Below are 21,469 nucleotides of genomic sequence, written 5' to 3'. Positions count from 1 at the left end.
GATGAAAGACTTGAGATTAGCAGATGTAATTCTCGGGGTTAAAGTCACAAGAAATTCAAACGAAATTACCTTAACTCAATCTCATTATGCTCAAACAATATTAGAGAGATTTAAAAATTACTCTAAAAGTACGGCAAAAACTCCGCTAGATTCCCAAATGCACTTGACAAAGAATTCAGGTGAAGCGGTTTCACAAAACGAGTATGCACGTGTGATCGGAAGTCTCATGTACTTGATTAATTGTACGAGACCAGATCTAGCACATGCATACTTAGCCGATATACAAGTAATCCAGGTCATACACACTGGAAAGCTATAACAAGAGAACTTAATTACTTGCGTTACACCAAAGATTTTGGGTTTCACTATGGTAAAGAACCAACAGTTTTAGAAGGATATAGTGATGTTAACTGGATATCAGATTCTAAAAACTCAAAATCCACAAATAGATGTCTTTACACTAGGAGGAGCAGCAATATCATGGAACTCTACCAAACAAACAGTGTTAGCCAGATCCACCATGGAATCTGAGTTCATAGCTTTAGACAAAACAGCAAAAGAAACTGAATAGCTTAGAAATTTTTTTGGAAGATATTCATATGTGAGAGAAACCTGGCTGTGCCATCTATACGCATTCATTGTGATAGTCAATCAACTATAGCTTGGGCTCAGAGTAATCTCTACAATGGTAAATCTCGTCACAGAAGACGACATTAAAACATTATACAACTTATCTCTACAATGGCTAAACTGGATTTGAACTCCCCTAGTTTACCGTCGACAAACTCGCCGTCGATCGCTTCATTTTTCTTCTGATCCGCCGTAACCTTCGAAGCCCAAGGAAGGTGGAATCACCATCATAGCTAAACCCCGCAAAAACCATAAAACCCTAGCACAAACTTTTTTAATCTCCCGAACTGAACCGAATACCTTACTGAACTTAAACCGAAAACCAAAGTTTAGGTTAAGTTCGGGTCAAAGTCCCAACTTTGAGCTATGAAAATTGCTGCCTGTTCATTTATTTTTGGTTTTGTTAATCAGTTCTTGGTGCTAGATGAGGCGGATAAAGTTCTTGATGTTGGGTTTCCAAGACGAGTTGCGTACTATCTTTCACTGCCTGCCCAAGAGTAGACAAACGTTGTTGTTCTCCACTACAATCACAAGTAACTTACAGCCATTGCTCGAACATTCTTCAAACAAAGCTTATTTCTATGAAGCCTATGAAGGTTTAAAGACGGTTGATACTCTCAAGCAGCAGTACATCTTCTTGAACAAAGATGCCAAAGAAGTATATCTTGTGCACATATTGTCGCAAATGGAATACCATGAGATTCGATCAGCCAAGATTTTTGTCTCCACTTGCAGCTCTCATATTCATAGCTTTACTAGTTCGTTCACTAGCTGGCGTTTCCATTCTGAATTTCGGATTACACATTGTTCATGTTTCTAGAACTTGTCAAAGGTTAAGTCTTATGCTTGAAGAGCTCAAAGTTGAAAATGCAGCTTTGCATTAATTCTCAGTCTATGCGGCTCTCTGCACTCAGTAAAATCAAGTCCGGGAAAATACCGATATTGGACATTCCTACTGTTGACCTTGTAATCAACTATGACATTCCAAGGTACCTTCTGGTGAAAGTTTCCTTTCTCGCCTATTCACTGTGCCTTTGAAGCTCACGGATACTCTAATTCTACGCTTGGCTCGTATCAGATATCCAAGGGATTATGTTCATCGTGTTGGACGTACAGCTAGAGCTGGTAGAGGTGGACTAGCTGTAAGCATTATCACTGAGGTATAGCTGAAAAATCATGGAAGTATTCATGTTCGTTGTTTGCTTAGAACCTAACCTTTAAAATTCATTTTTTACGGAAACTAAAACACTTGCAGGTAAAGGGATTTAGGATACAAAAGAGAAAAGCTGCCGAAGAAAAAGGATAACTATGCTTTTATTTTTATTTTTTTGGTCAACTTGTCCGCTTAGCTATACCAATTTTTGGTCAGACAAAATGTTTCTTCGGAAAGCACTAGTTTTTTTCGCTAACGGGGTGATTGGTAGAGGCTGTCACTTTCTGTTTTTTTGCTCTAAGATTTAGGTTCTAGATTTTCGGCTTTACCTTTAATTTATTTTGCTGTAGAAATTTTTCAGAGCACTTTATAAGATCTCTAGAGAAAGTGTTTTCTAAAGCTAACATATTTCCTTTTATAATGTTTTGGCTTTAGATTCAATTTTTAAAATAAAAGCACGATTGCTTTAAAAAATGGATGTAGAAATTAAAAAGACTATGCGCAACTCTTACGGCCTCAACCAATTACCCCCAATGAGTCTGTTAGAACATTACTACAGACTCACGTTATCATTTAGACTCTAGAACGCATTTTTTAATTTTATTTTCTTTCAACTGTATTTTAATTATAAATCTACGAGAATCCATGTTTATTTTTATTTTGAGTTTAGATAGTTGTCTAAAATTAAATTATATACTATTAAATCGTCTGGTAAAAATAGTTGTACTGAAATTAAATTATATTATAAAAATAACAATAATAAACCAATTAGTTTAATCAACTCTACATTACAATAGAAACAAACTATTAAATTTATTAAATAGAAATAGACCGATATGGTTATTATATATAAACTAATATGGTTATTATATATATAGTTTTCACAATATTTATATCAACATAATAGAGTAGATTTGAAAAGAATTTTAATTTATTTACTTCCAACAAATTAAGTATATATATACATTCTCAAATCGTCTCCACTGCCTCATGTTTATAAATGTCTCGATTGTCTACATTCTCAAATCGTTTATGGCTATCTTCATATTTGCTTGTCTACATTCTCGAATCGTTGGATAATGTGGAAGAACATCAAAACCAAAAAAAACTAACATGAAGCGTTAATTTACCTATCAAAATATCACTAATTTCAATTTATTATCCAAGCATCACAATTTCATTGTTGTCTAAATATAAGAGTAACTCTTAAACATATCTCAATGTGGATCTTTTGTACAGTTTGATCAGTAAATCTCCGATTGTTTATTAATGTTCTTTGAGTCTTGAATCTTGATTGTCTACTATCTAAAGATTGTGTGGTGTGAAACATTCTTTTTATATACCCATTCACAAGTCAGTTCATATAAGTAAGAACAATAACATGACATTAAGCAACTTCAATTGTGAATCCTAACTGGTTTCAAAAATAGTTCTACATGGAAATTATGATCTTAGCTTTGTGGACTCTATTGTTGCAGAGGAAATGAGCTTCAAGCTACGAAGAAAGAAAGAGTAGAGTGAGCATCTTGAATGAAAAAAATAGATTTTTTAAATATGGTAATATAAACCGTATCCCAAAAGTGGGCTTTGAAAATTCTTATGTTTAAGCTCATTTGTTATAAAACATTTATCAAATAGATCAATCAAACAAGTTATATTTTATAAAGCATTATATCCGGATTTATTTTCTACCAATACTTGTTAGATTTTTTTGCTTTTTTAATATTGAGATTTTACTATTTATTAATTTATAATTTAAGTACCATATATTGTTAGCTTAAACATGGTAGCAAAGTTGTCTTTGTTAATATTTAGTTGATTATATTATACTTCTCTATTTCAAAATGTACGATGTTTAAGTAAGTTTTAGATATTTCAACATGTAAGAAGTATTCACATTTTAGGTAACTTTATTAAAATAGTAATTTATAATTGATTAAATAATTTTAATTTATATTCTAATGATATTTTTAAATTAAAAAATAACATTTTTCTACTGATGAGCTAAAAGATACGGTGAGGAGACTCTCATATATGGAACAGAGCTATTGATGAGCTAAAAGATACGGTGACGAGTAGATTTCACAAGATTTGGATCAAAGTAATGGGAGATGCTGTTTTGAAGCATCGCTGCTCACACTTGAAGAATAATAATGGTGTGTAGAATCTATTGACCAAAAAAAAAAAGAATCTATTTGACAAAAAAAAAAGAATCTATTTGGGATTATACTATGTTTGGAACATCAAATAACTAACCAAAATTAAATAGGGTGGTTAGGAGGCGGACATTTTACCCGATATCCGAAGTGGCATCCGAACCCGATCCGATAAAACCAAACCGAAATCCGAACTGAAGTAGCAGAATATCCGAACGGGTATTAAATTAGGAGAGATTGGATATCCGAACCCGAACGGGTAATATCCAAACCCGAATGGATATCCGAAAATAACCGAACATATGTATAATTAACCTTATATTTCTAGCTTACATCTCTTATTTTATATAAAACTAGGGGTTGGCCCGCCCTTCGGGCGGTTAGTTTACAATAAAATTATTTTAATTTTATAAACATTTGAAAAATACTTTAAACTGAACATAATAAATATAATCTTTTTCTAATATTATATTGTAAATTTTATTGGTTTGAATTGAAAAACCATTAACTTTTTTAAAGAGAAAACAAAATTTTAAATAAAAAATTAAGAAAAATACTATGGTTTATATTTATTCTTTTAATTTTTATTTCACTTTGATAAAGTTGAAGAAATATAAATTTAGTAAGAATAACCAATACATTTTTTAAGTTTTTCAAATTATGATATTATTACACTAATTAATTTGGAAGATCGTATTAATTGTCACATGGTTTTTTACTTTGTGTTTGTGTTTCGGTGAGATTTAGATATGTTTGTTTGATTTTTCAAAGGATCATGGACCTCATTTTGTCATATAACTCTTTTTTGTAACATAAAAATTTATTTCATATAACTATCTTATTAATTTGGGAGGTCAATGTGTTGTCACATAACATGTGCTACATAAACATATGTTCCAAATTTTTCATAGATCGTTTGTAAACCTAAACTTCCTGATATAGAATTTTTAGGTTGTTGGTTTTTTATGTGCATAAGTTTTGGTGACATGTATAGATATTTTCGTGGAGAAGTTGCTGGAGGCGCAGGTGTGAAGTACAGGCTGCTTTAACATTTATCCATAGTTAATAATAATTGATGTGGGTTATGAGTGGGTCTGAGAAGTTAGAAGCTATATGTTATACTGTTTTTTAAAGGTTTAATATTTATCTGATGGAAGTTACTATTACTAAGGAAGAAGGTAGGCGGTGTCAAATTGTGAAGTGTTATCAATGTGATCATACTTAGGTAATTATCATAAGGGAATTCAGAAACAGAGCTGGCTATTTAGCTTATATTGAATCAAATTAATTGATTTATTTCTGCAAACTAATGTTTCTAAAAATTTTAGATCTTTTAATACAATAACAAAACAATTATTTAGTTAAAACAATGCATTCACATCAAGATCTCATTTTCCATCAAATCACAAGCGTTGTTTCCCTTCCCCTATATTTCCCAAAGCTCAGCTCCTTTCACAAAGCATCTTGCAGAAAATCAATTAAATATTTACTTATGACCTATTCTCCAATATAAGTATCTGATTTTTGCCTAGCTAATTAATGTCTACTAATTTGCAATGGACTTCAAAATTGTAATTTTTGAAGAGATCTCCTAAACTGATAATGTTCTCTTACTGAAGGAAATAAAAAAGAAACAGAAGTCCATTGCTTGAAACCTTGTAGGCATACCAGTTTTCCACGCATTAGCGACCAAAAGAAAGGTTGAGCACTTGAGCCTCCAAGAGCTACTGCGGTGAAGAAAAACTAATTTAATAGTGAAAATAAAGTAGATGTGCTATGTAATCTAACCAGTTATTGGTAAACTGTGGCGGGCAATGGAACCTACAGTATCACCTTGTCATCCCAGACTCTCCATCCTGTTAAATCAGTTTTAAGAAATTTAGCAATCATCATAACAAACCTGAATATAAGTTAGCATACTATAACCTTCTCCATGAATGAATACTTTTGTTACTAAGCTCATGTATATCGTGGGACTTGGAGCAGTAAATAAGAGAAACTATAATAGAATATAGACTTGCACGAAACATATTCATCAATGTTCCATCATATCTAGATTCAGGTGGTCACTCCCCCTTCCAACAATCCAAAATTGACTACTTGGTTTGATTATTGATCTTCACAGTCTCTTGTTGATAGAAGAGCTTACATAACACATGACTGAAGGGCTGTTCGTTTGGTTGCCGCAGGTACCGGCGGCAGCGGCAGCGTCAACATTTTGCGTCAACTCTTGTTCGCTTCGTTGACGCAGGAAGCTGCGTCTGACGCCGCGTCCTGCGGCTGACGCCGATAAAACCTGCGGTCGTGATATAATATGCGGCAGCGTCAGCGTCTGCGAAACGAACAACAACTGTCTTCATTGACGCTGCCGCTGACGTTGCCGCTGACGCTGAAACCTGCGGCAACCAAACGAACAGGGCTTGAGAATCCCTTACACTCCATTCCTCCGGTTTCTTGTGTATATATTGTGCTTTGCTTTGCGGTTTATACATTCAATGATACTGAGAGAAAAAAAAATAGAAACTCATACTGTAAATTGCAGGGCCAACCGAATATAACTTGTTGAATGAGGAACGTAGTTATGATCAAGCTGAAGAGAATCACTTTGAACAAATTGAAGAGACTAATTCACGTAACATGTAGAGGAGAAGATAACTTATAAAGAGCTTATCTTCGCCTTAGCTAAAAGTATCCTGGAGATCTCGTGCTCCAAATTCTTGTTACCATCAAATTCTCTGCAACACAATATAAGTAGGTGAATTGTCAACAGATGTACTGGAAATCAAAAAAATTGAAATCATGATAAGCTAGATCTAAAGGAGTAGTCTGCAGCCTGCATATATATATAGTAATTTGAAATGATTGTTCCTTCTGGTAACATCGTACCCACTAAGTTCATGTGTAGCTCCCTCCTTAAGAAGTTACCTGAATGCGTTAAGCCGATGGACCGTTACAGAGGCTTGGATGAGATATGCCGGCATGAGTAGGAGATGTAAACCAAAATTCACGAACCATAGTTATAATAATCACGAAACATGATCATTAAAGCTAGTACCTTATCATCCAATAGTAGCATGTCGACACCCATAAGTGCACCACCTTTTTCACATTCTGAGCTTCCCAAAAACAGAGCTGGATTGTCTGTGTTTCATAGTTGTATCATATATGTGTTTTTGATGGTCATTACTTCACCAAAACTATCTTGTATGGAACAGTGACGTATTATGACGTTTTGTTATCGAAGATATGTATTGACTCGTACAACTATTGAGGTTATGCTTGAAACTAACCTGGTAATTGGGTGTACGTATTAGCAAGATAAGTTCCTCATAATTGCAGAACATGAAGATCTCCGTAGGTAAACTGTTGTTTGTTTCCATAATCTCGAGTAAAGTGGTTTGGTCCGAGACGGGTACTGCCGTCAGTGACGTCGAAAACACGGAGCTCAAAAATCCATCCTTCTCTAAGATGCTTAATCAGCGTGGATTGCATACAAAATTCCAGTGATCTTAAGACATAACAGATTCATAGGAAAGAAGTACCTTCTCGTCCACCAAACCCATATCAACGGCCATTACTCACCACCTTTCTTCATATTCCTTACTTCCCAAAGATGAAGGAGCCGGGTGAGAACAGTCTCCTTACAACGTCTAACCTTCAGCTCAGACAGAAGAAGTTGAGGATTAACCATGGTTTCAGAGACTCTTACAGATAGAATGGTGTGAAAGAAGAAACCGAGGCGATAAGATTTGCAGAGACTACTCGTTTGGGTTCATATATAGAGATTGGGTTTGATTACGAAGGGAGGGTCCGAAGGGAAGCTGGATGGACGAGAAAGCGATGGCTTGTTTGATTGAACACCATCATTAAAATCAAAGCATTAATTAGTACAGAAGGTGTCAATGCGAAGTTGAGAGATTACGGAGAGGTGATCGTTTGTTCGATCTCTGCAAATCGTCGGTGAAGGTTACGAAGAAAAAACGGAAAAAGAAAGGTAAACATATGCAAACTGGGCCTGAAGCAAAGAATAAGAAACCCAATTCAAAATCAACGTAAACAGAGAAAAGAAGCCTGAATAAAAAACCAAAGCCCAATTCGAAAACGAATGAAAGGACGACACTTGTCAAAAAACGCCCAAGGAAGAAGAAGGACGTGGAGGGCTGAGGTGAGAGAAAACCCCAAATTATTATTATAGATATATATATATATATATATATATATATCAATAATCAGTTTCATATATTAATAAGAAAACTCTATTAAGAATCATTCATTTCGGTCGTTCATATTAACACGTTTAATAAAAAGCTTTGTTTTATTGGTTGTTCTATTCCGGTTTGATTATTCAGACTACATCAAGTTTGAATAATAAAATGGTCGTTCGTTCTAAAAAAACACGTCTAATATATATTGTTAAAGGGAATTACTCCCTCTGTTTTTAAAAGATGCATATTCTAGACTTTTCACATATATTAAGAAAACTCATTAAATATGCATTGTTTTTTGTGAATAACAATTTTTTATAATTTTTAGCCAATAAAAATTCAATAATCACCATTAATTTTTTTGAAACTTACAATTTTTCATAAAATCATACCTTGAAAATGTATCTTTTTGAAACAAATTTTTTTTCCAGAACATACATCTTTTAGGAACGGAGGGAGTATGATTTAATTCTGTTACAGACCAAATTAATTTTTGGGACCCATATGAAGTGGTTTCTATTATAGTCAATTGACAGTATTAAGACAATTCTAATAACAATGCTAATATTAATATGGGTGAAGCGAATGGTTTTGTCTTTATTAATTGATTCAAATCGTATACAAAATCTTATCTAAAGAAAAGTACCAATTTTATCTACCATAAAAAAATCATACTAGCCTAATTAGGTTTATTTCATTAATTACATTTCGTTAATTATTTATATTAATCTATTCAATATATAAAGATATTAATAATAAATCAATTTTAACTGTAAATTTAAATATTATTTTTAGTTATAACAAAATGTTCAGAAAAAATCTAACAAAATCTTTCTAAAAATTTGAATATTTTATTTAAATTAATACCACTGATTAATTTTGTAATTAATAATATATACTATTATACATTAATTTAAATAAAATTTTATTATAAAAAAATAAAATAAAAGTGTATGCTATTTTTCAAATTTTATAATTATATTCTATATCTTCTTTATTAAAAGAAATACCATAAAAATTTATATTAGGTCTATTTCATCAATTACATCTATTTGACTATTTAAGTTAATCTATTTAATATATAACATTTCTAAAAAATCTTATAAATTATATAGATATTAATAAATAAATTTTAACTGTAAATTGAAATTTTATTTTTACTTATAACAAAATATGTTGAAAAAGCCTAACAAAATCTTAATAAAATTTTAAAATATTTTTAAATTAATGCAGCGATTGATTTCATAATTAATAATATAGTATTATTATAATGTATTTACTTATAAAATCCCACAATATACAAAAATAAATAACATAGAAATATAAATTATGCGAAGAAAATATCAGTTTTATAGTATAACTAAATAAAATTTTAAAATGTATTGTATTCAGTCTGTAAAAATTAGAAAAAAATGAAGGAGATTCTCAATTTTTTATTTCATACTATGAATTTATTTTACCAAACTCGAAAATATATTAATATATAATAACAATTAATAATAAAGTAAAATATATAAAACAAATCATTATACATTAATAATATCGAATAAGAATCGTAACCAATAACATTATAGATTTACTCAATATATAACACTAAAATGTAAATATCTTTTAAAGTTTTGTGATGGTATCCATTATATATTTATAAAATGAAAATCTACCCGCATGGATGTGCGGGTGAAAAATCTAGTTTATGATTTAAATCTGCTACACGTTTGACGAAACAAAATCTGCTACATTACATACATAATTCATCACTTGATAACTAAATGCTAAGTTATAACCATAGTAAACATGGATGATGGTTTCTTCACTTAATAACCTAATTTCAAAGCCATTACTCACCACCTTTCTTCATATTCCTTACTTCCCAAAGATGAAGGAGCCGGGTGAGAACAGTCTCCTTACAACGTCTAACCTTCAGCTCAGACAGAAGAAGTTGAGGATTAACCATGGTTTCAGAGACTCTTACAGATAGAATGGTGTGAAAGAAGAAACCGAGGCGATAAGATTTGCAGAGACTACTCGTTTGGGTTCATATATAGAGATTGGGTTTGATTACGAAGGGAGGGTCCGAAGGGAAGCTGGATGGACGAGAAAGCGATGGCTTGTTTGATTGAACACCATCATTAAAATCAAAGCATTAATTAGTAAAGAAGGTGTCAATGCGAAGTTGAGAGATTACGGAGAGGTGATCGTTTGTTCGATCTCTGCAAATCGTCGGTGAAGGTTACGAAGAAAAAACAGAAAAAGAAAGGTAAACATATGCAAACTGGGCCTGAAGCAAAGAATAAGAAACCCAATTCAAAATCAACGTAAACAGAGAAAAGAAGCCTGAATAAAAAACCAAAGCCCAATTCGAAAACGAATGAAAGGACGACACTTTTTAAAAAACGCCCCAAGGAGGGAGAAGGACGTGGAAGGCTGAGGTTTGAGAAAACTCCAAATTATTATTATAGATATTTATATTGATACTACACATATTTTAAGCTCATATGATATACATACAATTACGGAGAAAACGATTTGCTACTCATTTAAAATGCATGCCAAATTTTTTATTTCAAAAATTAACAAATAGTTACATCCAAAATTTAAAAACAATAACCAAATTAATGTCTTTTTAGTTCAAAATGTTATGTCCAAATCTATTAACCATTCAATCTATTAAAAATAAAAAATTAGTTAAGTGAAAGTTATATTTTTAAATACAAGAAATTTGAGAAATGAAAATTTAATTATTTTTTTTCAAAATCTAAATATCCGAACCCGATCCAAAATAACCGAACCCAAACTAAAAAATCCAAACCCGACCCGAAGTACAGAAACACCCGAACGGATTCTACACTTCTATACCGAAATACCCGAAAATCCGAAATACCCGACCCGAACGGATACCCGAACGCCCACCCCTAAGGGTGGTTCTCTCACAGATGAGATTGCTACCTACTGTTAACTCCACAGTTTCTCTGCTTAACTCTGAATCTTTGACCATTGATTTTAATATGATATCTAATTTATAATGGGTTTATGGCTGGTCATATGTCAAACCCAGATGAAACATTTGTCTCAAATCTCCAAAATTTTCAAAAAAAATTATATATAAATAAACTTTTACATTTGTAAAAATAAAAAAGTTTAAGACTCTCAAATTATTGAAATCTTTCTTAAACCGGCTATAACTCCGAAAATCTCAAGGCCGGCTCTGGATGGATTGCTTTTCTTTTTGCATGCATACAAAAGTCCAATACGGGAACAGAAAAAGAAGGCAGGCAGAACATGGACTTCTATTGTCCTTGATCCACGAATGTCTGGTCCTCAACCAATGTCAATCACGAACAGTCAACACAAGTGTTTGTCATTGCACAATTCCATGTAGTACAATTACAAACACAAGTAACGAACAAAATCAAACATCTAAAAGTATATAGGGGATATTCTTCTATGTATAGTTTAATATTATCCAACTTCATAGCTTATAAACATTTTAAAGTCAAACATCTTATATACACATATTCATAAATAACTTACTATGTTTATTGTATAATAGAAGTAAAAAATTTCCTCCGATCAGCGTGGGTTAAAATACTAGTTCTTCATGTATACCAGTATCAGGTCTTTTTCCACATCAGTAAGAAAAATAACGTGAGGAAAAACAACTTTTGACTGTTGATACAACGCCTCAAACCAATTTTATTACTTAAACTTGTTTATGGTTTTGGTAAATGAAAAGGGAAAGGAGAAAAGGGTCAACAAATATCTTCCTCCTGACCCCCAAAACATTGAAAAGAGTAAAAGACTAAAGACACTGTTTTACTTTGAAGCCTTATTGTGAGCTGGCGGTTTGGACTGGTTCGAAGTTACAGCAGTTGTCATCACACGTAACCGGCCAGCTATCTCCGTGAAGGATGGTCGTGCCGTCGGATTAGGCGCCCAACATTCCTCCATTAATATTCTCCAGTCAGAGTCACAGTAAGTTGGTATGGTCGGCCTCAGTGTGCTGTTCACTATCCCACCTGCATTTGACCGTAGAGTAGTTAGGCATAGTCATGTCCAAGACGAAGAAAAAAGAACAGACAAGATATACAGATAAAGTTTCACTTCTTCCACTTTGGAAAAACAACAACCGAGTCCAGAAGAACATAACCTGACTACATAACCTGACTACAACCTCAGTTTCATTGAGAATCATTCATACTTCATAGCATAACTCAAACCGAACCAAAACATTAATCTTATCAAACCGTATTTACCGATACGCACCTATTATTGCACCATAGTGCATATTAGCATATGGTTCCTCTCCAGTTAGAATCTCCCACAAGACTATGCCAAAAGAGAAGACATCCACCTGCATGTAAACGAGTAATAACTCAGAATGGGTTCGTTTCTATTCTTCTTAGGGGATGTTTGTTTCGGCATTTTTCATCTCCATCCAGATGATTCATTTGTATGATCTATCCAGATGATCCATTCAGATTTTTGAGACTGTTTGTTTGTCCATCCAGATAACTCATCTAGATGAATCATCTAAATGGATCTTATGTTTGTTTCTTTATTTTCATTTCCACCCAAATAAGTTTAGTAAACAAATTACTAAAATACCCTTGTGTTGATTTAATCATAGATTAAAATTTTACTACAATAATAACTTCTAATAAACAAAAAAATTGATAAACATGTATTTGAAAAAAAACTTTGAGTTTCAAACTAAAAAGAATATTAATAATAAACCGACTGTAACTTCAGTTTTGGCAGAAAACGAGATTTTTTGGTTTTAACGGGAAAATGAGATTTTCTGATTTTGACGGGAAAACGAGATTTTTTGATTTTAGCGGGAAAATACATTTTTTAAAAAATTTTGGCGAGAAAGCGCGTTTTTACGATTTTGGCGGAAAATACATTTTTGGCGAGAAAACGAGATTTTTTGGTTTAAGCGGGAAAGCGCGTTTTTCGGTTTTGGCGGGAAAACGAGATTTTTTGGTTTTTGCGGAAAATTACAATTTTCGGTTTTTGCGAGAAAACACATTTTGTGGTTTTGGTGGGAAAACACGTTTTTGCGGTTTTGGTGGGAAAACGCGTTTTTACGGTTTTGGCCGGAAAACGAGATTTTCGGTTTTGGCGAGAACATGTTTTTTGGTTTTGGCAGAAAAAGAAAACGAGATTTTCGGTTTTGACGAGAACATGATTTTTGGTTTTGGCGGAAAAACATGTTTTTTCGATTTTGGCGTGAAAACGCGTTTTGTGGTTTTGCCATGAAAACACGTTTTTGCGATTTTTTGCGGGAAAACACATTTGCAATATTGGCGGGAAAACACTTTTTTGCAATTTTGTCCGGAAATGCGTTTTAAGGGTTTAGGCGTGAAAAATTCATTTTTAGGTTTTAGCAAGAAAATGCGTTTTTGTAGTTTTGTCAGTTTTCGTATGTGACAAAATGATATTATGTTTAGGTTTGTAATTTGTGAATTACATCAGAGGCATAATAGACATTATACCATATTGAATGAACCATCTCCATCCAAATGGTCTAAATTGGTTCAGCTGAATGGACTTTAAAATTAAACCTAAATTTCCGAAAGTCATCCGAATGAACCTAAACGAACAAAGCTCTCGTCTCCATCCAAATGAGTTGCACGTTTAGTGCATAAAGGAACAAAACTCTCGTCTTCATCCAGATGGTTCATCAGAATGGAGAAATGAACGGGCCCTACTCACTATCAAACATATTATATTTTTACCTTTTCTGAAACTTTGCTGCTGCTACCGTTTAGAAGCTCTGGTGCCATCCACGGAAGGGTTCCACGTACACCACCAGATACTAATGTATTTCTTTTAATTTTGGACAAACCGAAATCTCCAACCTAGAGCAAGAATGAATGAAGAGTATAAGGCAAAAAATTTGATGATATTAAAAGAGACATTATATCAATGAAGCCTTTACCTTGCAGATTGGGCGAGAAGGATCTTTGAGGTTTACAAGTAAGTTGTCACATTTCAAATCGAAGTGAACTATGTTTTTGGCGTGCAAATATTCCATTCCAAATGCAGCATCCATTGCAATGATTAGTCTCTTACGACGATCCAGGTGTCTGAAAACATACCAAAGAATCTATAACCGATCATCGGAGAGGAAAACAGACAAACTTATAAGAGAGATTTGTACCTATCTTTCCTGACTAGAACATGTCTCAGAGAACCATCAACCATGTACTCTGTTACAGTAGCCAATGTTCCACCAGGTCCATCTTTTACAACACCATAAAACGCAACCACATTTGGATGATGAAGCTTTGAAAGAATCTCAGCCTCTCCCCAGAATTCACCAGTCTAGAAACAGAAAAAAAAATATTCATAAATCACTTACTTTGAAATCATTTTAACATATGCTCAAGGGAAAATATGGAATAGAGAAATGTAAAAACACTCACTAATCTCTCTTGTTCAGAAGATCGACCAGCAAAGCAACTCTTCTTTATCCTCTTGATGGCAACATCTGATCCTCTCCATTTCCCATGGTACACTGTACCGAACGTGCCAGAACCAAGTTCCTTCAGCTCCTCGAGATCATCATTCATAATGATCTAAGACACAATCAATAAACAAAAGAATCAGACCAAGGTTGGAACCAGAGAATTAATTTGATGTTTGTTTCTTTCAAAATGTCTGAAAACTGCAAAGTTCTACCAGGTATAAGATTTTAAAATCCATCATACCTGCAACCCACTTGCATCATAATCTGCCAAAGGCGAACCAAGTGGAGGAAGCCCAGCATTCCTTGTTTCTGTCTTTTCATCATCCTACAAGTATTCATCCTCATTAGTACATTCTTGCTTTGGAATCTTGTAATCAAATCTGCCATATACCTCATGTTCACAATCCGGAGTCCTTAGATTCTCAACCATAGCACCAAATTCCTCACTCTCTGTGACCTTCATCTGTGCACCCTCGTGATCTTGACCTACATTCAGCTGAGGATCCACACGGTTCTCTGTTGTAATACCATCTCTGGTCAAAGGAGCAACGTGATGCAATTTGGTATTCACTCCACTATCTTCCATGTCAGATGGAAAGCCTGGTGGAACATCTCTTTCACTGAACTGTTCCTCAGCCAGTTTCCGAAAATAAGACCAGTTTTTAGGATCATGGTTCTCTACATTCAGACTAACACCAGCACCATCATGCTGATATGCATTGACCCCTGGTGGCATGTCCTCAGAGAGTGCCTTTGCAAATATTTCAGAGAGGAAGTCCTGAGGGAACCGATCATTGATGTCGATAAGAACACTTGAAGAAGCTCGGTTTTCAGGGATTACATGATTAGTGGATGCGTCTATATGACTAAGATTAGGACCTTCAGGCTCGATACCTCCACCATTGACCATTCTGTTCTTGTTGGCAGCTTCAGGGTTTACAGTCTCTTGTTCATTCAATTCATTAACAATATGTGAATCTTCATGTGGTTTACCCTCTCCGTGTTTTGCTGGATCTTGCTGTCCAGTGATGGCTTGTGAATGAGACATTAAGAACTGAGAGTCATCAGATTTGGAAAGGCGGTTTAGCATTTCTAACTGTTCACGAGGTATCCTCTCTGAGCCATATACCCTCCGCGTGGGCGGTAAAGGCTCCGGGTAATCAAGATCGATTAAGTTTGACTCAGAGTCAGTCTGAGCAAGACCACATGTACCGCTTGATGTTGAAAGCTGATCATCCTCGCCAGACACAGGAACCTGCTCAGGAGAAACAGCCTCACGGTAAGCAGAAGGCTTCACAGGATTGTTCTGTCTTGGATCTCTTCTTGGGGGCAACATATGTGTAGGTTCCTGGCTATGTACAGTTGGAGAAACTGGTGCCTCCCGAACTACGCAGTGACTCTTAACCTCTATATTATCCGCAGCTTGAGGAGGAGTGTTCTGGCGATTTTCAGGCTCTATGTTCTCACTAACTTTCATCTCAGGACTTATGTTTAGCTCTCCTGCCTGCACTGCTGCGTTTTGCTGTTGATGGTTTGGCTGCTGCCCTCGGAAAGGCATGGAAATAGAGTAATTGGAAGAACCTTGTTGATGATACATTGGATACTGTTGCCTTTCTTCATAGTACTGTGGGTACATTCCATGGGAGCTGGAGGAGATAGATTGTGGATACTGAAGAGTAGAACCTGGTGGAATAGATTGAGGATACTGAAGAGATGGGCTTGGAGGAAGGACCTGTGCATACTGAAGTGTAGAGTTCGGTGGATACTGATAAGCAGCATTGTGTGGAATAGATTGAGGATACTGTAGCATGGAGCCTTGTGGCGCAGACTCAGAATAATGCATAGAGGATTGTTGGAGATCAACTCCAGTTAACTGCGAAGGGGAAACACCATTGATGCCTTCACTGTTCCTAACATCCATCTCAGCTAAACTGTTTGCAGAAAGGCTGTCATGTCTATTCAGAGTTGAGTTGCTTCTTGATCCAATATCCATATCATTCACAGCCACAACATACTGAAACTCGGAGTCAACATCACTCTGATTAGCACCCAAAAGAGAACCATCCATATCACCGACTGAGAAAAGAAACATCCTAAGCCTTTGCGCACCGCCACGGTTCTCCATCTCATTATACTCTTCCATCATGTTCTGGAGATCTTCATCGCACGATACAGACACCAAGGCGTCAAGATCTTCACCAGGAAGCTGGTACTTCACAACATGAGTCCTGTAGTATATCTCAAGAACTTTTTGCCTGAGCTCTTGCCAAGATACGTCTTTTCTTATGGAAATAATGTGTGTTTCCCCTCCAACGTATCTACGCTTCGAATCGCCTGGACGTGGGAGTATTCTCCCACCAAAGCTACAGAGGATTTTAACCTTTGCCGTTAAGCTACCTGAGGCTGACGAAGAAGATGCATATCCGTGAAAGTTTCCTAAACTTCTATCTTGACATAGTAAAGCCTCTGGTGCTGATTGGATATGCCCAAGTTTGTTTCCAAACTCATGAAGCGGATAGTTTGCTCTCTCATAATCCATCATCCCATTTCCCACCATGTCACCAGCTGCATTGGGGTTTGCAGACCTTTGAGAAATCACTCTATCTCGTAGAAACTCAAGAGAGAACTCTTCTCCTGTTTGTATGGAGTAGTGAAGCCCCGGCCTAACATCTGAAGCATTCAGATTTGGAGGCTGGGCATTGGCACCGGTCAAAACTGTTTGTTCAGCGGTAAATGCTTGAGGGATAGAGTCATTCACATATCCAGGTTCCATACCCTGTTGCTTGAAGGGATGCTGTGGTCTGTTTCTTTCCATCACAACAAACAACAACAACAACCACAAGCAGAACCTGACATGCTGAACCGCCAAGTTGCTTCAGAGATTGCCGAACCTCCTCGCATATAATAAACTGCAATGAAGACAAATAGATATAAAGTTAGAAGCTTTGAACCCTCCAGATATAAGACCAGTAATCTCATTCAGACATAATCGATTGTGAGTGAATAGTTTTTGACAAGAAAACTCCAAAAGCATGCTTTTTGATTCTAAAAATGGAAACTTTTCAACAGCAAACTCTCACCAAATAATCAAAAACCTCAACAGAAAACCCACAGGCCATAGTAATTAACCAAAAAAAAAACACAAGAAATGTAGAGCTTGACCTGTCTGGTGAGAAAGATTAATAACGATTGTTAGAAATAGCTATAATCCAAAACATCTTCTCTTTGCTCAAATCTCAGGATAAATACATCAAAAACTTTAACATCTCCATCTTCTTCTTCTTTTTGTTCTCTCTCGCTTCCTCTTTAGTTGTCCTCGTTTCTCTCAAGGGGTTAGATTATATTAAAATACTTCACTTTTTTAATAAAATAGCCAAATTGTCAGACTTTTTGTAATGGAAAAATACAAAATCTTTAGTGGTAAGTAATAAGATTAAATAAACTTAACTCCGTCTGACTCGGTTTCTAAAACCAGAAGATAAGTGAACCGTTCATCTTTCAAGAGATGGGAAAATAGACGGCTGAGATGATAGAATAAGATGTGGTGGAGTATTGGAATCTAATTCCGTAGCTTATGTTATACGGTTTTGCATTAAATGGGACTATGGGTGGGCGTTCGGATACCTGTTCGGATTCGGATCGGATATTTCGGGTTTTCGGGTATTTCGGTATAAGGATAGAGAACCCGTTCGGGTATTTCTATACTTCGGGTTGGGTTAGGGTATTTTTAGTTCAGGTTCAGTTATTTTGAATCGGGTTCGGATATTTAGATTTTAAAAGAAAAGAATTATTTTTTTCATTTTTTATAGATTGGATGATTAATAGGTTTGAAGATAATATTTCTAAAACAAATAGATATTAATTTGGGTATTGTTTTTAAACTTTGAATGTAACTTTTGTTAATATATGAAACAAAAAGTTTGACATGCATTTTAAATGAATATCAAATCATTTTCTCCATAATTATATATATAGATCATAAAGTACGTATGTGTAACATCAATATAAATATTTTTTAAAAAATAAGAGATGTAATCTAAAAATATAAAAGTAAGTATATATATGTTCGGTTATCTTCGGATATCTATTCGGGTTCGAATATTTTTCGTTCGGGTTCGGATATCCAATCTCTCCTAACTTAATATTCGTTCAGGTATTTTGCTATTTCGGTTCGAATTTCGGTTCGGGGTTTTAGGGTCGAGTTCGGATACGGCTTCGGGTACCGGATAAATTGCCCACCTTCTAAATGGGACTCTCAATTTCATCAGATCCTATATTTCATAAGCAACGTGGGCTTACTTTTTTTTTATTATTTTCATTACAACGGGTTCTCTAATTTCTTTACACGTAATGTATTATTTTCCCGCTAGGATCCTGTCAAGTACCGTTTTCTGAATTCTGATTATAATAAATTTCATATGAATATGTAGTTTTTAATCCTAATATGATGCATTGTTTTGGGTTTGTATTCAGAATTTATGATACACCTCTGTGTAGGAGAAAAAGACGCATAACAAAATATATGAAGCTTACAAAACCTCTCAATACACTGAATGTGAGTGATGCAGTAATTGCTTAAATAAACTTGTTCAAATCATTAACATACTGAATTCACTTCAAATCAAACTGTTAGAAGCTTTTTTTACCCGGAACATAAATGCATTACAGTTATAGGTTGCCTTCACTGATAGCTAGTTTCCTTTAACAAAAGCATCCACGCACACTGATAACTTGTAACCTTTGACAATTAATGGGACGACCTCTTGCTAACACCACACAGACACTCCATGACCCCGCTACAGCACACGGAAGAATTACGAAAGGGTGTTAGAAACCTTGTCGAAATGCAACGATGATAGACTGCAAAGTAAACGGCTATAAACAAATGTGAAATGCTAATATGAAAAGAACACAACTCTTATTATTTATTTATACACACAAGCCATGCAAGACTGCAGGAGAAATGAAGAGGCAGGTTACTTGTATTTTGAAAGACTAAAGTAAATATTAATGACACAACTTGAGGAATAATTCGTGCATCCAGATAGAATTTATCACCTTTGGTTAAGGTGGAGATGATTCTTCCAAAGATACACACCCAGTGATAGGCCCAGCGGCTGGAAGGCACATAGGTTTGGCCTCTCTCCAGATCAGAGGCCTAACTAAAGGGTCACACACCCTCACGACAGACAATCTCTCAAATCCCCCTGCACCTGATTTTTCCAGTTTAAGGAACCGGCCTCCTATAACATAAAGCTCATCCCTTAGAGCTGCAAACCCGTGTCCGAGCACCTGTGGCTCCCTCGGATCATCAGGAAGAACAACAACACAAGGAACTGAGCCAAGAGTATACCATTCTCCTTCATCATCTGTATCCCCCCTAGTCTGGATCAATCTTCCTCCCAGTACTTGGGTTACAATAGAGTAGAGTCGATCATTTTTCATCACCTGAACAGCATAATTCATCCTCCTAGGGAGGGGCCAGATATCCACCACAGTGGACCAACTCATCTCTAATGGATTGAAGGCTTGAGTAGAAATTTGCTCTCCAGCTCTCAGCACATGAAAGGACCCTTTGTACGATAACCCAAACCAAGAGCAGTTCATTTCTGGTCTAGGAATTTCTAGTAAATCCTCCCACCTATCAGCCACAGGATCATAAACCTCAGCAGATGAAACTCCACTGGATTGCGTTAAATTGCAACCTCCAGCAACATAAACCTTGCCAGAGACAGCAGCACAAGCAAAGCGAGTCCTCGGTGTTCTCATGCTAGCAACCATTTTCCACTCTTTCGTAAACGGATCAAACCGCATGACTACATTAGTGACAACAACATGCTCTTCACGATGACACGTAGCAACCCCCGATCACAAGAAGACAGCTCGAAACGCAAACACACGCAAAACCATAATGATCTCAGCCATCCTGAATAGCTCCGTCCCTAGGCAATGGATGCCACTAGGGATGTTAAGTACAGGATCAGAGCCCAACCCTCTTTTGTTTAATATAATTTCAGCCCTATTTTAACTCAGTCTTATTTTAACCCTATTATAATCAAGGGTTAGGGCTGATACCAGGGTTATCTCATTTAATTGAAAATAATATTTCATTTATTTTTGTTCTTAAATTTTAAAGATAAAACTAGAAAAATTAATATATGATATGATTCTTTCCTCCAATTTGTTGAGCATCAAAATCAAAAGTTTTCCTCCCAAAATCGCAAAATCGAGTTTTTGCTCCACAACTAAGAATAAAGTTTTTCCGTCAAAAAACAAAAATTGTGTTTTTTTTCCGCCAAAACCTAATTTGAGTTTTTCCACCAAAACCACAAAATCAAGTTTTCCCGCCAAAACCGCAAATTCGAGGTTTCCCGCAAAAACCGCAAAATCGAGTTTTCCTGTCAAAACCGGCAAATCAAGTTTTTCGCCGAAACCTGCAAGTCGGGATTTCCCGCCGAAACCGCAATATCTAGTTTTTCCCCTCAAAACCGCAAAATCGAGTTTTCCCCCCAAAACCGCAAAAACGAGTTTTCCCGCCAAAACCGCAAAACGAGTTTTTCCGCCAAAATGAGAAAGATTATTTTTCCCGCAAACCGCAAAAATCTAGTTTTTCAACCAAAACCACAAAAAAAAAAATTTACCGACCAAAAACCGCAATCCCCGCCAAAACTACAAAATCGCGTTTTCCCGCCGAAACAACAAAAACGAGTTTTCCGCCGAACCCGACAAATCGGGTTTTCCCGCCGAAACCGCAAAATCAAGTTTTTCCGCCGAAACCGCAAAATCGAGTTTTTCCGCCAAAACTAAAACCGCAATATCGAGTTTTCCCTCCAAAACCGGCAAATCGAGTTTT

General features: G+C 35.4%; 4 protein-coding genes and 1 long non-coding RNA gene across 8 annotated transcripts in view; 1 reads left to right on the top strand and 4 right to left on the bottom strand.

The window, feature by feature from the left end:
- The window catches only part of LOC106344410 (DEAD-box ATP-dependent RNA helicase 36), a 4,574-nt gene extending 2,638 nt beyond the window's left edge, over positions 1-1,936 (top strand). The window contains exons 4-7 of the mRNA XM_013783796.1: positions 1,055-1,288; positions 1,504-1,619; positions 1,709-1,790; positions 1,886-1,936. Of these exons, the coding sequence (XP_013639250.1) occupies positions 1,055-1,288; positions 1,504-1,619; positions 1,709-1,790; positions 1,886-1,936 (483 nt within the window). The remainder of the gene's footprint in view (positions 1-1,054; positions 1,289-1,503; positions 1,620-1,708; positions 1,791-1,885) is intronic.
- Positions 1,937-6,105: 4,169 nt separating this feature from the next.
- LOC106292511 lies at positions 6,106-10,380 on the bottom strand. 4 transcript variants are annotated; one of them, XR_001260200.1, is made up of 4 exons: positions 7,230-7,931; positions 6,865-7,080; positions 6,544-6,674; positions 6,106-6,440 (listed from the first exon to the last, which is right to left on the bottom strand). It is a non-coding gene; the product is annotated as an uncharacterized LOC106292511 (long non-coding RNA). The 4 variants fall into 4 exon arrangements; XR_001260202.1 differs by lacking the exon at positions 6,106-6,440 and adding an exon at positions 9,993-10,380 and having other exon boundaries at positions 6,507-6,674; positions 7,230-7,524; XR_001260201.1 differs by lacking the exon at positions 6,106-6,440 and having other exon boundaries at positions 6,507-6,674; positions 6,826-7,080.
- A 1,396-nt stretch (positions 10,381-11,776) lies between these two features.
- LOC106295370 lies at positions 11,777-17,954 on the bottom strand. The gene is made up of 9 exons (XM_013731252.1): positions 17,779-17,954; positions 15,008-17,525; positions 14,858-14,941; positions 14,573-14,725; positions 14,308-14,471; positions 14,086-14,233; positions 13,883-14,005; positions 12,408-12,495; positions 11,777-12,160 (listed from the first exon to the last, which is right to left on the bottom strand). The coding sequence occupies exons 2-9, from the start codon at positions 17,429-17,431 to the stop codon at positions 11,958-11,960; spliced, it is 3,387 nt and encodes a 1,128-aa protein (XP_013586706.1). The 5' UTR covers positions 17,432-17,525; positions 17,779-17,954; the 3' UTR covers positions 11,777-11,957.
- Positions 17,955-19,191: 1,237 nt separating this feature from the next.
- LOC106293175 (F-box/kelch-repeat protein At1g16250-like) lies at positions 19,192-20,456 on the bottom strand. Its single transcript, XM_013728843.1, has 2 exons — positions 19,675-20,456; positions 19,192-19,412 (listed from the first exon to the last, which is right to left on the bottom strand). The coding sequence occupies exon 1, from the start codon at positions 20,428-20,430 to the stop codon at positions 19,681-19,683; it is 750 nt and encodes a 249-aa protein (XP_013584297.1). The 5' UTR covers positions 20,431-20,456; the 3' UTR covers positions 19,192-19,412; positions 19,675-19,680.
- Positions 20,457-20,473: 17 nt separating this feature from the next.
- LOC106293176 (F-box/kelch-repeat protein At1g16250-like) overlaps positions 20,474-21,469 on the bottom strand; it is a 5,985-nt gene continuing 4,989 nt past the window's right edge. Inside the window, exon 3 of the mRNA XM_013728844.1 lies at positions 20,474-20,565. Within this exon, the coding sequence (XP_013584298.1) occupies positions 20,485-20,565 (81 nt within the window). The 3' untranslated portion in view covers positions 20,474-20,484. The remainder of the gene's footprint in view (positions 20,566-21,469) is intronic.

The sequence above is a fragment of the Brassica oleracea genome, chromosome C5 (assembly GCF_000695525.1).
Source record: "Brassica oleracea var. oleracea cultivar TO1000 chromosome C5, BOL, whole genome shotgun sequence".
NCBI lineage: Eukaryota > Viridiplantae > Streptophyta > Magnoliopsida > Brassicales > Brassicaceae > Brassica > Brassica oleracea.
The sequence above is the reverse complement of the archived record's forward strand: the minus strand, read 5'-3'. Positions and strand labels throughout refer to the sequence as shown.

Excerpts from the sequence above, each read along its gene's own strand:
- LOC106295370 (XM_013731252.1), bottom strand. The coding sequence starts at position 17,431 with ATGGAAAGAAACAGACCACAGCATCCCTTCAAGCAACAGGGTATGGAA. Across the intron at positions 14,472-14,572 it reads CTTCTGAACAAGAGAGATTA|ACTGGTGAATTCTGGGGAGA; the intron begins GTGAGTGTTTTT and ends TTCTGTTTCTAG. Across the intron at positions 14,234-14,307 it reads GTTCTAGTCAGGAAAGATAG|ACACCTGGATCGTCGTAAGA; the intron begins GTACAAATCTCT and ends GTATGTTTTCAG.
- LOC106293175 (XM_013728843.1), bottom strand. The coding sequence starts at position 20,430 with ATGCGGTTTGATCCGTTTACGAAAGAGTGGAAAATGGTTGCTAGCATG.